The sequence below is a fragment of the Lepisosteus oculatus genome, chromosome 6 (genome assembly GCF_040954835.1).
Source record: "Lepisosteus oculatus isolate fLepOcu1 chromosome 6, fLepOcu1.hap2, whole genome shotgun sequence".
Lineage (NCBI taxonomy): Eukaryota > Metazoa > Chordata > Actinopteri > Semionotiformes > Lepisosteidae > Lepisosteus > Lepisosteus oculatus.
The window spans coordinates 35,313,711-35,330,212 of NC_090701.1; the positions used below are offsets into that span (position 1 = coordinate 35,313,711).

General features: G+C 36.4%; 1 protein-coding gene across 4 annotated transcripts; it reads left to right on the forward strand.

The window, feature by feature from the left end:
* The first annotated feature begins 297 nt into the window (after nucleotides 1-297).
* On the forward strand, nucleotides 298-16,403 carry gorasp1b (golgi reassembly stacking protein 1b). Of its 4 annotated transcripts, none has more exons than XM_015354254.2 (12): nucleotides 298-475; nucleotides 1,310-1,390; nucleotides 2,613-2,816; nucleotides 3,653-3,739; nucleotides 4,372-4,502; nucleotides 4,705-4,846; nucleotides 6,233-6,359; nucleotides 6,708-6,857; nucleotides 7,082-7,204; nucleotides 12,078-13,405; nucleotides 14,404-14,627; nucleotides 16,143-16,403. In XM_015354254.2, exons 1-10 carry the CDS (start codon nucleotides 413-415, stop codon nucleotides 12,179-12,181), a joined length of 1,212 nt encoding a protein of 403 aa, XP_015209740.2. In that variant the 5' UTR covers nucleotides 298-412; the 3' UTR covers nucleotides 12,182-13,405; nucleotides 14,404-14,627; nucleotides 16,143-16,403. The 4 variants fall into 4 exon arrangements, with proteins under 4 accessions (XP_015209740.2, XP_015209742.2, XP_015209738.2 ...); XM_015354256.2 differs by having other exon boundaries at nucleotides 12,078-12,216; XM_015354252.2 differs by lacking the exons at nucleotides 12,078-13,405; nucleotides 14,404-14,627; nucleotides 16,143-16,403 and having other exon boundaries at nucleotides 299-475; nucleotides 7,082-11,306.
* Nucleotides 16,404-16,502: the final 99 nt, after the last annotated feature.

Consider the following 16,502-nt stretch of genomic DNA (forward strand, 5'->3'; position numbering starts at 1 on the left):
CACCGGATCTGTAAAGAAACAAAATGTGATCTGTCATTTAATTGTTTTATAAATTCAGGCTATTTAAATAAAAAGGCTTTTTGTATAATCGTATTAAGTTGCGAATAATAATATTAAAGTCACTACATACCCATTTACGTTTACGACAAAGTAAAACGGATATAGTGAGGCCATTTTTACTAAACGAAGACAGTAAAATATGTCCAAAAGAGCATTTATATGTGAGGCAGCCCGCTTGAAAATTCTTAGTAGGATTTTAAAAAGTGCTTTGATGGTAGTTCGATGTTATCGTCTTTTCTTTGCAGAAGCCTGCCGGAATCAGTTTAAACCAGTATGGCTACGGAGTGAAGGATCTGTCGGTCTTATCTCTTTCCTGACATAAATATATACTTTAAAACAATAATATAAAGATATGGGGTTATCGCAAAGCTCGGATGTGCCTGAGGGAGGAACAGAAGGCTATCACGTACATGGGGTACAGAACTGCTCTTTGCAAACAGAATTGTTTCATTCAGCACAATTAACTTCGGACTCTTTGCCGAGTACAGTGGTGTCTTGTTTAGGCCTGCCCACTCACAATCATTTGATGAGGTGGCACTTGCTTTCATAATACCATAATTTCGTATTATGTTATTGTCATAACCACGACATTTATGACAGTGAAAATTAAATACAGCAAATAAAAATTCATTTTATCATTTCATTTTTCATTTTCGCAAATTCTTAAAACGCGTTTTGGCCCTCAGCAAATTAATCATGCATTCCAGGCAGACAGTGCAGTGGAAAATTCTGTTTTAGCAATCGATCTCGTGGATTATTCGTTCATGTAGTATTCATTAGTTTCTCTGCATTTTAATTAATTCACACCACATACAGTACATTCAATTCTTACAGTCTTTTCCATGTTTGTACATTAGTCTGCAATTTGGTACAATGAATTAATACACATTTACGATGGAATGTGCCTTTATCTAATGGAAGTGGTACATAGAACATACAATATATTATGTTATTATCCGAATTCCAAATTACATAGTTTAAAACTTTTAAGTGTCGGAAGATATCATACATGCAAATGTACAGTTAAAACGCATCTTATTAGATGAATCGTACATAGTGTGGTTGGTGATTTCGTATATGTGAAATGCTTCCCAATGTATGATACAGGAGCAATTAAAACACTTTGTGGAGCTTTACATTTAAATAAAAATATTTTTGCTTTGCTTAAAAGTCAGAAAACATTTTTCGTCTTAGTTTTGGGTTTCTGTATATGTAAAATTAACTCAGTGATATATTTTTGCATTGTTAGGTTCAGGAAAATTCGCCATCAGAGAAAGCAGGGCTGGAACCGTTTTTTGATTTTATCGTTTCAATAGGAAATACAAGACTGGTAAGTATGCAGACTTGCTAAGGTTTGACGCGACAGTGACACCTTCAATGACTCCAGATCAAGAAAATGGATGTGTGTTAGTATTCCTGTGCCATTCCTCTTATTTTTGCACACTTTTCACTTTAGATGGAAGCAGGTGTATGATGTAATACTGTGTAAGACCCAGGTAGTCAGAAACTATAGTGTACTGAATTAGCTGTACCACTAGTTCTCTCTTCACAAATAGGTAGTCTTTCAAAAGTTATTTTATGCTTTATTGGAGTTTTGTAATTGGTAGAAATTTTCAGTGAGCTTTTTAGCATAAAGAATGACCTGCCGGAAAGAGGATGAACATAAAAAGTTTAAGAATGTACAGAAATATATTTAATAGAATTGGAATTTGGATCTTCAAAACATGCTTGAATCAGATTTGTGCACCTGTTTATGAGCATAAGGACATTTACAGATGATAAGAGGCAATTTAGCAAATGTAGCTCAATTGGTTTAGTTTAAGTAAAACATTGCAGAAGAGCAGGACAGTTCAGAAGAGCAGCAGAACTGTTAAGGTTTCTATGAGAAGTGTTTATAACGATGATATGGCCAGCAGCCATATCACCCTGCAGCTCACAACTGGCAACCCACTGAAGCCTAAGCAGGTGTGAGCCTGGTCAGTACCTGGATGGGAGACCTCCTGGGAAAAACTAAGGTTGCTGGTGGAAGAGGTGTTAGTGGCACTAGTAGAGGGCGCTCACACTGCGGTCTATGTGGGTCCTAATGCTCCAGTATAGTGACAGAGACACTATACTGTAAAAAAAAAGTCACTGCCCTTCGGATGAGATGTAAAACCCAGGTCCTAACTCTCTGTGGTCATCAAAAATCCCAGGGTGTTTTTCAAAAAGAGTAGGGGTCTTGACCCCAGTGTCGTGGCCAAATTTAACCCTCACTTTTACAAATCTTGGCCTCCTAATACTTCCCATCTATCAAGTGGCTTTACTTCTCTGCTCTATTCCACTCTTGATAGCTGATGTGTGGTGAGTGTATTATGTGCACTTTGGCTGGTGTTGCATTATCTAGGTAGGTGCTACACATTGGTGTTGGTGGAGGGGAGTCCCCATTACCTGTAAAGCGCTATAGAAAGCACTATAGAAATGTAAGGTTTATTTATGATTATTATTCATAAATGTGTTTAGGCTTAACAATGTTTTCTCTTGTTTAAGTCTTGTTTTTACTGTTTTGCCTTTAGAACAAGGAGAATGACATGTTGAAAGATCTGCTGAAAGCAAACGTTGAAAAGCCAGTGAAGCTTGAAGTGTTCAGCATTAAAGCCATGAAAATGCGAGAGATCGAAGTTGTTCCCAGTAACATGTGGGGTGGACAGGGACTGCTCGGGGCCAGTGTCAGGTTTTGCAGCTTCCAAGGAGCTAATGAAAATGTTTGGCATGTTCTGGTGAGCAGAGTTGTGCAATTAGTGGTGTTTTTTTCATTAAAAGGTCTATCAGCTGAATTGCTTAAAGAAATGTAGATTATTATTGTTATATTGTTATCTAGTAATATATCATTTAAATCAGGGATCTCAAAGGGCATAATCTCTGTTGTTTTTTATTTCTTAACTCGAGCAGACAATTGAACAATTAACCTAATTATTTTCTTAGACGTACTGTATATGGGATGTTACTTATGGTGTTCTACAGTTGATTACTCAAAACACTTCTTTAAAGGTACAGTTATGTGTACTTCTTAGTTTTTTCTTATGCATTTCATTAAATAATTAGACCGAGAGGTCAGGTTTCAACAAAAAGCAGAGGTCACTAGGCCCTACAGGAACTGCGTTGGACACCCCTGCTTTAAATGCTTAGAGAGATATGGAAAGTACAGTGCATTTTAAGTTATACATTTGAATGACTTTTAATTAGTTATCTATAGGGTGTAGAAATGGAAGGTATGTTCTGTTTTTGAAAAAGAAATGTTGAATACAATTAATGAATCTTTTACCCCTAATGCCATCTGCAGTTCTCATACACGAGCGAAGATTAAAATAAATGTAAAAAAATTTAGTGTTGGCAGCTTCTATTGTTTTAGTACAGCATTCACAATGTTTTTTTTCTGTTTTAAGTGAAATTCCTTTGTTCCACACAAGATTTCTTGACCCTTTTCCTATAATAATGTCATTTTGATGTGAGTTTGTTTGTGTGCAAAGATGTAGGTAGTGGAGAAAGGACTAGATATTGTGGTGGCCTCTCCTTGAAATTACAGAACTGAATAAACCATATTTCTTCATTTTAGGATATTGAACCTAATTCACCGGCAGCACTGGCTGGTCTCAGAGCACATACAGACTTCATAGTTGGAGCGGACCAAGTCTTACAGGATGTAAGTATTAATTTAAGAAATGTTCACGTTGCAGGCAGTCTCAGGGCAGACTTGGCTGGCTGTCGTTACTACTGCTAAAAGCATGATTCCCCAGTACCTTTCCTGGTGTCAGTGAGCCTTTTCTTTCTTTAAATTCCCTAAGTACAAAGCTCACTAGTGCACGTGTCCACAGTTATCGAAGGTTGGGGACCAGCAGAGGACGCCATCAACGTGCTGTTAAATCTGCCCTTAAATGGCAATATTTGATGGGGTTTTGGGGATCCTCTGTGGCTGGTTTGGGATGGAATTGCCACCAGGGCAGGGATGATGAATTAAGTAGAGGAGATAGGGGACTATTTACCCAATAGGGAGGGTTTTGGGGGATTGAGGGTGGGGGGGCATGTCTGAAAATGGGATTGTTGTTCTGTGTTATGCTGTTATGCTGTACTGTTCCCCCCAAAAAAAACAATAATTCAAAAGGACCATTTATATGAAAGACAGAATGTCAAAGTAATAAAACATAGTAATAACACTATATAAGGCCATTAAAATCACAAAGCAAATAAACACCAGATTTTTCTGTGGCTTCAAACAACTCAGGCATTGAATCAAACTGTTGGAGGTGTGTTGAATGAGTTTATTTTGTGTTTCAGTCAGAAGATTTCTTTTCTCTGATCGAGTCCCACGAGGGAAAGCCCCTGAAGCTGCTGGTTTACAACACCGAGACTGACAGGTGCAGAGAGGTGGTGGTCATCCCCAATGGAGCCTGGGGTGGAGAAGGAAGGTAATTTAGCACTATTATCAAAACTAACCTAATGAGTCTCATTTTGTGCACTAATCAATGTAAATTCATCCTTAATGCACAGTGAAACTAATAATGTATGTAGTATATAAACAACAGTAATATGTACTGTTTTATTCTGATACAGATATAATTGTCCCTTTGAGTCTTGTGTTTAAGGTGTAATATTTTGTCCTCTTTGCAGTCTAGGCTGTGGTATAGGTTATGGTTACCTGCATCGGATCCCTTGTCATCTTGTCGTGCCAAAGAAAACTGACATTATGCAACCATCTCCACTGCCCGAAAAAAATCCCACTTCAGAAGTACCAAGTAACGGCTACACTGAGGTAGAGTAGAGAGCCTTTCCAAGTTATCTTTTTATTATGACAGAGGCTTATTACCATTGGGTTACTGTGTAGCTGAATGTTTCATGTGTATTTATGTAGCCGGTAATTTTCAATTTAAATGGGAATTCCAGTCCCAATTTCTCAGACTGGTTATTAAGTCTTGGTAACAAAATAAATTCACTGATGTTATAGAAAAAAACGACAAATTTCAAATTAAGTACAAAATTGTGAACTTTGTGAAAGTACTGTTGAGTCCCCAAGTTGTCGCAAACTTGCATTTGAGTTCCCAAGACTTGCAACATGATGTGGCCCTTTCTGCTCACTAATCTACACAATGACTAATGTAATAACGTGTGCGAGAGAATAAATACAGGGTGTGCAGCAAACATTTCACAGCAGAAATGTTCTAGCATGACCTGCCTGCAGAGTTAAGAAGTTAGTAGTATTTTTAGATCCAAACCGCCTTGAAACGAAAACAATATTTCTATTGGACTAAAAGAGACGGAGGCTTGTGTATACTTGTTTACAGTGTCATAGTGCCGCACACAGCACCAGACGTTTTGTTGCCTCATTTTAGATTGCAGAAAGTTTTTTTAGGCATTGTAGAGAATCAAATTTACATAGAGCCAGAACTCTAAGTGTAATGAAGTCATGCCTGATGTAACTCTTTTGAATTTAGTTTGGATTTCTGCTCATGTCTCCTGGTCCTGCTCTGTATGTTGAGTGAGAAGTAAGCTAATTATTTGATAGACACTGCCACTCCTTTTCTGTTGCTAGGAGCACTTCAAATTTTGTTTGTTGTAATCATTTTAGCCGGTCAACATGACATGACTTAAAATAATAAAGCTGTTGCTGATTTCTCTTCTTTGGCATGTGCGACACAGTGTTGAGTAGTTGAATACTGGCTGGTAGTGTGGAGAACTAATCTTGATTTTGTTTCACTGGAGACTTATATGGTGGCTCTGTGGCTAAGGATCTGTGCCTGTGGCTGGAAGGTTGCTGGTTCAAATTCCGCGACCAGCAGAGTAATCCTATTCTGCTGCACTGAGCAAGGCCCTTAACCCCAACTGCTCCAGGGGTGCTGTGTAAATGGCTGACCCTGTGCTCTTACCCCAAGCTTCTCTCTCCCTCCCTGTCTGTGTGTCTCATGGAGAGCAAGCTGAAGTGTGAAATCATCACTTTTTGAAAAAATAGTATTTATAAATATGTGGGTGTGACTGTAGGGGGCATTTTGTCTTGTAAATTAGCATCAAGATTTTTATTTTCACATTAAGACAGCACTCCCCTGTATCATAACAATCATAACTTTGTATTAATGTATGCCCATGAACATGTACATAGTGCTTGAATATGACTTTGAATATTCCATTGTTCAATTCACACCAGGTTCCACTAGTGGCTCCTTCAGTTCAGGACAACACTGAGGAGGCCCAGAGCCTGGGTCAGCAGGCCTTCGGCCGACCCATAGAGGACTCTCCACTGCCTCCCCCTATTCAGCGGGTCATGGATCCAGGTACATTCAGACACTACTCAAAAACTGCGTTGTAGCAAAAACATTTCTGATAAGCGTTTGGTGTAAAATAAAGCATATTCTGTGATCTTGTAGGTTAGAGACACAAGTGATTATGATCTCACCCAAAGATAAATATAGATAACACTAACTTTATTTTATATCAAACCTTTAAAAGCAATCATCTCAAACTATTTTTCAGTATATAAAAGACCACAGTTTCAGAAGAAAGCAAGACACTTGAAAAGAATAAAGAATTGATGATTTATTATTTAGGGAAACTGATTAATTTTTCCTAAGCCATTGAGAAAAACTGTTAGAATAAGGATTTTCTCTTTTCCTATAACTTAGGTTTTACAAATCTGCCTGAAGCCTCTGTATCGGAGCTCACAGATCTGAGCCAGATACTGGATTTGTCTCTCCCTGTCATTGATGCTTCAAAGACTTCCCTGTTAACGGAGTATACAGCAACCGTTCATAATGAAATTGCACCTGGTCTTGGTAAGTTAAGGAATGAAAAAATTTGAAACTATGAAGTTCTGGTCCATTTATGTGACATTTTGTAGCCAGTTCGGAAGACCTACAGACATTTTGTTTTAAATTTCTGAACATCTAAGTTATAAAGGATTAATAAGATATCTGGTTTATTCCCTGTTAGTACATTACTGCTAGTACATGTTTATTTTCGCTGCTGTTAAACTGTGTGCATTTTTATGTTTCTGCAGTTTCTGAGTTGCTGCCTTCACCTGTAGAAGTGTTGGAATCGGACCAGGAACCTAGCTGGGATTCCTCTTCTCTTCAGCCACCTGACTCGTTCACAGGGGACACTGTAACCGCTGAGGTTACAGGTACAGAATTCCCTGATGTCCAGAGCCTACCTGTGAATTCAGAGGATTCTCTTCAGCAAGACTTTATATCCCCAGAAACTACTGAGAGTGAACACCTAGAATCTTTACCACAGTAATAGGTCTCTGACAAAAGGGTTGACAAAGGGTTTTTTAGCTGCTGAGATTCTCGTCCAATTAAGATGCCTCCTGTTATACCAAATAAGACCAGCAACACAGTTTCCAGTGGAGCACAAAGCTCTATTAGAAATGTATCTTTTAAAGAGTGCTCTCTTTTACATAGGACCCTAGGCTAAAAATGAACCTATCACGATTAACATCTCTATAATGATGCATACTGTAGTTTGGATTAATATTTTACCAAATATAGAGAGGTTTAATTTCACACAAACATGCAGTTTTGCATCCCTTGATCCACAGTAAGTAAGCAAATCATGGATCTGCTTACTTAAAATTAAATCTAGGATTGGTGATAAGTTGGATCTCTGAATCTACTGCAATGTGTTCTAAGGTATTGGACCTCACCTTTTCAAACATCTGGAGATACTGTTAAGAAACTGTCTTGTCACTATAGGCCTACACAAAAGACCATAGAATCTAACAAATCTGCAAAATTAATTTAATCAAAAGTTTTTTTATATTATTATATATATTATTATATGTCACCTTTATGATTCCTCAAATTTTTGTGAGCACTTTATAAAAAGGCAGGAAGGCAGGCCCACAATATGATCTGAGTCATATTGATCTGGGAAGATCTATGAGAATTGGGGGTGCTAAAAAAAGTATAAGTTTGGCATTACACCATTAATCGAAGCACTGATGTTTTCCAGGTGTATATGGCATTGTGTTTTTTGGTATAAACAGAAGGCTGCAGGTGAATGCATTATTTTAAGCTTCATTGAACTAATGATAGAGTTTCCCTACTAGTTCTGCTTCCAGTACCTCGCACTAGCCAAACTCTGAACACTAATAAGAGACCTACTGACACTGAGTGCGAGATTCAATTCGGAGCAAGTGGAATAATCGTTTGATTCCATATTGGATGCTTCCGTGGAAGGCTTGCATGTTCTCCCCATGTTCATGTGCTTGTTTGGTAGGAGCAGCAGTTTCTTCCCACCTTCCAAAGATTCTGACAGGCTACAGTAATTGGTGTCTCTAAATTGTCCATGTGTGCTTGTGCTCGTGCCCTGTGATAAACTCCTGTCCTGTCCAGGGAGTTGTCCCGCCTTCTGCTTCTGGAGTGGGCTCTGGGTTGTCATGACTCTTACCTGGTATAAGGCTTTCTGATAATAAGTGAAATTTTAATACGGAAGGATTCTGTATTTGCATTTTCTATCCTTTTCTTTTAGGATTGGAACTTCGGGGGGAGATTTTTTTAAAGTTATTTCCAAGCACAGAGTGCTTTATAGGGTCATCTCATTTGAACGATGGAGTGGTTTTGTAGGCTAACCTCTTGCTCTAATGCTAAACTTTCCTTTTCTTTTTAAAATGGTAAAATCTGGGGATTACATCTTTTTTTTTGTCAAGATCAAATTGAATTAATCATTGTTTTTACTTTTTGATAACATGAAATCTTTCACAAAATATTTTTGAAAGTGCAGTAAATTAATACACCAAAACATTGCTGTTACTTCAATCTTGCACGGAAGTCAAATATTTATATTTATCTTTGTTTTAAAATCTTGTTTTGCACACAGATGAGCATCACTTTCTACAAGGAAAACTAATTTATTTTAAGACTGTGTTTCTTTTATTATAAGGATGTTTCTTTTCACTACAAAATGATGATTGATAGGACTCTTTACTGATAATTTTTGTATGTGAGAAATAGGAAGTGGTGAGGCAAGAATATGCATAAGACAACCAGGCTAACGTATTTTTACTTCATGTTTACTTCATTTTCGTCTTCTTAGGCCAAGTTTCAAAACTCCTTACCATTTTGAATAGTTCAGTTAAAAACACCTATGACAAGTTAATATTGCAGATTTGCATTCAAAATCTAAAGTGTAATAGTTCAGAATGACCATATTTTATTCACATTATGACTGCTGCGAGCTGTGGTAGCTCAGAAGGCTAGGGCGTCTAGCTCCTGACCGGAAGGTCCCGGGTTCAATCCTAGGTAGGGGCAAGTGATGGAGTTTGCTCTAATTCCTTCCAGACGGCTCCCAGGTCCTGTCATCCTGTTTTCCAAATGAGTAAGGGTAGGGAGGTTAATCCTTCCAGGGGTAATAGGCCTGCTGGAGCGTGATGCTACCCACATCACCTCCACCTCCAGTGTTGGGTGGTCAAAAAAAATGGTGGCCTTTACCCCCCATTCCTCATGGGCCTTTATGGCCTGAAAAGGGGACCTAACCTACCTACCTTATGACCGCTGCAATTACTTTTTACTGCCACCTTTTAAAAGTGATATGTATGTAAATATAGTGATTTGTACATACAGTAGAACAATAAATGATAAAATAATGTTTTCAAAAACAATTCTGTTTGAAAGCAGGTTTTTAAATTGTATCTTCTGTGTTAAAGGAGAAAAGCTAAATGAAATTAGCCATATTTGACACAGGGAAATTGTCTTTTTCTGTACCAGCTCTTTAACCATCTGCTACCCTTAAAGGCAACTTTAAAGCCAGTCAGAGCTTAAAGTGGTATTGATGTACAGTTGCTGTTGCTTTATGCATTTATCACCGTTAGTGATATTTCTTGATCCCCAAACCCCAAATATATGCTTTACTTTATGGAATGGTTCCCCAAAAAAGTGGAGAAGTTGTTTTAATGAATTCAAGTCTAAAGAACACGTCTCATTGCAAACAGGCAGATAAAATGAAACAATTTTTGGTCTGTGGTTTTTGGTATGCACAAATGGGAAGTGTGTTTTTGAGTGGACCGTAGAAGAAATGTTTTTATTCAAGTGTATTTTGTGGTGAACTAAACCATAAGACAAGAATTCGACCTGGTATTTTATTTGCTTTAGTGATATTAAATAAATTAGCTTGAAATAAAGCTAAAATGCTTTGCTATTATATTGAAAGTAATATATATGTGTCATATCTAATATTAAGAGTATATCAACAGTGTTTTCATAAGACAAACTGTTTCATCGTTTCCTGGTATGTTTTAAATGGTAACTATTTTACATTGTTTACATAAAATTGTGTCAGATTACACAAATATCAGATGAAGTTCCTTGAGCCTGGGCAAGTATTGGTAAATTACATATTATTGGACATTCTTTGTGTATTAATTTGGGAAATTATATTAAAACTGTTTTTATGCACTATGCAATGAAATCAGTTGGACTTGTAGCCTTCTCAACAATACACTTTACAATACTTTCCCAGAAACTAATTGATATTTTTTTTTTGTATAATTCGATTATTTGGTGTATCTTTTGGTTTTATTCTAATTTTAATTATGATTAATCTTTTCTGGAACTTTTTTTTCATATTGTTACTGTTAGACAAAAGAATGAACACATTTTAGAAAAAAGAATGTGGGGTTGTCTTTAAAAGTCAAGCAATGATATCTTAGTAACACTGAATGTGGATTCAAAGCAAAATGCAGAAGGTAATGTTGGGTGATGGGTATAGTTTCTTTTACAGCTTTTGAAGCCAAAACTAAAATAAGCACTGGAACTTTGATAATGTATATTTATAAAATCAAAATAAAAACATTACAACTGTTGCATTTTGTCTTTATATCTAATCCCTTTTTGATTATTGTAGTACTGTACATAGTGTTGCACAATAGACATCAATAATAAAAGTCAGACTAACTTGATATACTGTAAGTAAAGAATTGTTAAAATGATTTGACAGTGTATCTTAGTGCTCCAATAATTCAGTTTCTGCTGTATTTGAAGTTTTCACCCTTAAACTCGTTTGACCAAACAAAAGCCAGAACCTTGTTCCTCTATGCAACTGTGTTGTTCTAACTCAATGCTTGATGGCGATTCTGTTAATACTGTTTTACATTCTGAAATTTAAAATGAATGTGTACTAATGCTTGTGGTCACTTGAAATCACTAGGTTGAACACTGTTTTTGTTCTAATATGATAAAACACACGCATGGAATTGCACAGAAATAAAGTTTTTTACTTATCGTTTACATTTTAAAATCAATTTGTTAAAACACACTCTACATGTTATGGCTCCTCAGTATCTAGCTGATATGTAATCTGTTCACTCCTCTCCAGCTCAATTTTCTCTCAGCTGATCCTACCTTACTGTGTGTTACAGTTAATATTCTTACACTCTGTGGGTAACAGGACCTTTTGTTGCAAAGCTGAGAAACACCATTTCAAATGAAATCAGGAACTAGTTTTTTTTTTCATGTTATATTTGCTAGTGCACACAGTATTTGGACAGTGGGACACTATCTTATATGAATGACAGACTGTACTGAGATTTAAAGGCTTTCATATGTAAAACTTAATATACATATTGCAGCAACACTTTTTGAATAAAACATCTAGGTTGATTATGTGTCAGCTACTTGTAAAGAATATTGAACTAAAGCACTTAAAACCACTTGTGCCAATCATTCAGTGAAATAATGAATCACATTTCCAAACGACCAACAGAGGCTTTGTATCTATGAAAACATACTATACTGTGAGTTAGCTTGTTTTGAAATCCTCCCACTAGATCAGTGATTTTGTTTTTACCAAACGTAATGTTCAGTCTCCACTGCAGAAGCATCAGGAATATTTGAATGTACAAACTTAAAAGGTTATAAAGACTAAGTATTATAAGTTAGTTCCACAAATAAACAGTCAATTGTTCAAAACACACACTGTAGGGAAGTTTTTACAGGAACTATTCAGTTTGCTGCTAATTATAGTAAAATCTAGAACTGATGTTAAATTTTCATTTTTAGATGGGATCTCTGAATTTAGTAGTGCTGACGAAGATAAGCAGATTGCCTCCGAGTCTGATTTGTATGTTATCAAGAGCACCAGCAAAGGAATCATCCCTCTTTGATCTGATGTTGCTCAGCCCATGAAGTCTAAGAAGGGGTACTGCATTACAAACTAATTATTCCCTTTTCCAGTAGATCCTGTTGTTTTTCATTTGAACAGATAAGATTTAGACAATTTCGGTAAAACTAGGTAAATTAAGGAATCCTAATACGAAGTAAATGTCTTGTTGAATTTATGATTGATTCATTTTGTGTGGAGAAACTGGTAATGGCATTAATGTGATTTAAGCCATAGTTGTGTTTGTGTTTAGCAATAATAATTGACTTAATGCTAGAGTATAAGAGTTTTGCACATCGGGGGGAAACCTTTTCAAAATAACCGGTTTCATTTTCTGTCACTGTTGTTTTTCTTTCAATTTATTTAAATTCAGTTTTCCAAGATACCACATATTTTAATATGCCGACAGGCAGGCAATTTGAGCTTTGGTCTGAGGGAGAAATAACACATTCTAATTTTTGCACAGACTTTTTTTTACCATCAGTGCACACAAACAGTCGCATGGGGTGACAAAAATCCCAGACAGTTGTTTTTCAAGGCAATTTGAAGTGGAAACTATTTTAGGTTTGCCTGTGTTTCAGAATTCGATCAAAATAGGCCAACTAAAAGGCAAATAAAACATCTACTGTACATCAGCAAGTCATTGAGCAAATGTTCCTCTCCAAAATGTGAAGGGAAATTGGAACTAGAAAACCATGAACAGCATCTGTAGGACATGCTGCAGTTTTGTGTGTAATGTTTTGCAGGTATCTCTTACAGTATGTCACACAAGGTGTCTTTTTTTGTGTGGTGAGAAAATGTTTACATTTCTGTGATGATAATGATGAATACTTTGAAAGTCTTCGAATACTGTTGTACACCTTGTGCTATTTGAGTATTGCATCCAAACAAAAAAATATTAAATTTGGTACTAAGTGAAATCGTATCATAGTGACATCTTAACTAGATGTATATCTAGTTATTATTAGTTATTTTTTAATTAATTGCCTTTATGAGCAGCTCTAGATCCTTGCAGTCATATGGTATTAATTTCCACTGCTCAGATATTTTATAATCTCCTTGTGTGAATCCCAATTTAATTTGAACTCTGCTTTACTGAACCATATTGTCTTACCTTGTGCATACTGCTGTATGTCCTCTGTAGAAGGGCTGTTCTCTCTAAAGATAAATACTTCAAACCAACTTGGATTAGCAAGCAGAAAGATTCTTGATGAACCTGTTTGGCTAGGTGAGTCACCAGAACATATCTGTAAAGTGAAGGATTAAGTGTCTTTTCACTTTTATTGCTCCCAAGTTCTTAAAAACTAAATGCCTAAATGAACAAATACCTGGAATTAAATGTTTTCCTACAATTTATGCTTCTGAAATAAGTGTTAAACTAACAACATGTGAACCTCACCTGAGAAATAAACATACTGTATACTATCAAAAGGGTTGGTAACTAGTAAGATGTTTATTGTGTAAGAAATAAAAAAGCCCAACAGACAGCACATATCCTTTGGCATCTGTGCCATAAAATTGGACATCTCACACTTTGAAGTGATAGATGTTATTTAAATTTCAAATCTTTAAAGATTCACAATCTTTACTCTTGACAAGGACTGACTTTTGACAGTTTAGGATGTCTGAGCTTTGAAAGCATGCAGATGAGAAGAGACTTTATGTAAAGATGTGATAAGGTCTCCAACTGCATCCCAGTGACACGGCCTGTGACTCGGGGAAGCCTTCAATACACAATAAAACACACATTAAAAAACACAGTCAGTTCACAGCTACTCCCGCACAAGCAAACAAACAGACCACAACCACAAAGAAATTAACATTTTCTAGTCATCCTCAGATCTGGTCCCAAATAGTCTTCCTGTAAGATCATTTGGGACCAGATCTGAGGACGACTAGAAAATGCTAGTCAACAAAACAAGTCAAACAAACCAAAAATTTATTTGCTAAGCTCTTCATGTCAATTTGAAACAAAGCTAATTACATTTCTAAGTGTAGAAAAAATTAACACAAGTTCAACACATTGTTTTATATGGATATAGCATGATCAATCAGTTGAATATTTTTTCCTTCTTTCCTATTTTTGAAATGCAGCTTATACTATCTGCTCTTTATTATCAGAATCAAAATGCAGTGTTGTTCAAACTGTGTAAACCCAATTAAAAATATCTGACAATCTCTGCTTTTATTAATGATAGGCTGTTGTCTCAATACTGTATACCTCAGGTACTCATCTGATGATCATTAAAAAAGGAAATTCAGTCTCAGTGAAGCCTGAGTCTTTTCAAGATGATTGCACGTAGCAGGAAAACCTCACATCTGCCTTAATGATCACACCGACGTTGGGAGAGGAACTGACACTTACATCTGAGATTGCATTGGTGAAGTGGTTCAGATGGACTTCCTGAGCTCTCTCCTAATGAAGAAATGTGGAGATCAGTTCATAGAAAGTAATTGTAATAGAAAATGTTTCATTGCAATGACAAAATGGTCAGGCATTTAATTAGTGTCTGCAACTTTAACAATATTTAAGATTTAACTAGAATATTTTTACTGTCTTAATATTAATATGGGCCATGAACATTTTTATAAACAAACTATAAAAGTGTGGTCTTACCGGGAAAATCAAAATTAGTTTTCTCCAAATTGTTTCTGAACAAAGGCACATTTAAAGGTATTCTAATGCTCCAAAATGGACACTTTAAGGTCTTCTAAACACAGGTGGATAAATACAGGTATAAGAATAGGGTAAATTCTAGTATTACAATGGATTCCACAAACCATTTTATGAAGGAGTGGATGGCAAGATCAGAATGCCCTCAGAATGTGTACTATAACACACTCAGGAAAACAAATTTAAAACATCTTTGGCTTTTTGCATTTCCAAGTTGCAGCATTTCTGTTAAATGCTTGGCTGACTGAAGACTTGGATTGTCGGTCACACAAACTGCTCTCAAGGCACATTATCTTCCCTCAGAAGGCAGCAGGAGGTCCCTGGCAAATTTACGTGCATTTCCCTTCTGTGAAAATCACACACAGAAGGAACTTCACCACAACACATCGTACAGAAAAGATACACAGAAATCACACAGGTGGGGCCTGTTAAAATGTGAGCAGTCTGAGCAATATAAATCCAAACAGGATATGAGTAAAAGAAAAGCAAACAAACACTACATTGTGTGACTCATTTAAGTCCCACTAGAGAAATAAGGTGAAGCAGTTAAGGACAGTTTAAATATTGCTGTTATATTGACGTCTTCACTTGGTATTTTGTTGGTACACAACAGTGCTAAGTAGGATTCTTCTGCTCTGTTAGTGGAATTTCAGTTCTGGGAAAACATTTACTCTGTTGGTACACAACAGTGCTAAGTAGGATTCTTCTGCTCTGTTAGTGGAATTTCAGTTCTGGGAAAACATACAAAATAATATATTGAATTGCTATTGTAAAATTTGGATAAATAAATTATATTATCATAGAAATATACCTGGCATATATTCACATGGTTTCTTTAAATGAATGCTAGTAGAGTCCTTATAAGAAATAGGTGTGTGTTAAAATCTGTTATGACTAAATGCAAAACAATGGGATGAAATTGAATGTAAACATTCCTACACACAAATCACGTTCAACAGCAAACTGGGCACTGGATTCTTTGGCACTCAGAAGACAGGGTAGAAAATATGATACATCTGTTATGTTCAATTTCCTTCAATTGTGTGCCAAAATACCTTTACAAGTAGTTATTTTTAAAAATGTACTATACAATAAGTATATGTGCCTGAAGAACCTGAAGTGATTTGCTAATAAACTGAAATGAGCTGAGCTAGAGTTCTAGTTCTAGAGTTCTCGATGTTGCTCCACTTTCCAGAACTCACTTCTGGATGGACTCCATCTTGGGCTCCACTGTGCTTCCCCTCTCTCTGATTGGCTACAACTGTTCCATCTGTCTCTCTCTCCTGAACAGGCTCCTGATGGGCAGATGTGGGAATCCAAAAGTTTAAAACTTCCCTACATTTTCAAAGGTGAAAGGACCTGCATTTTATGTCCTGGAGAACTGGTTTGGAGTCTGGCCTCCAGATAAGACTGAAGTTTAGTTCTTGAGGGGCCTATGTAATACCCTGAATTTTCAGGTTTGAGAATGAGGTACCTATATAAGGACTCTGTGTAGACTATTAACGGAACTGTTTACCATTTAATGACTTCATTAAATGTAGTTCTTCATTTATCACTGAAATTCCTCCCTCAAAGGGAAGCCTAACAGTTTGTTATAAAGAGTGATATCACACTTCCCTCTTCAATTAATCCAACAAATTGCATGAACTGA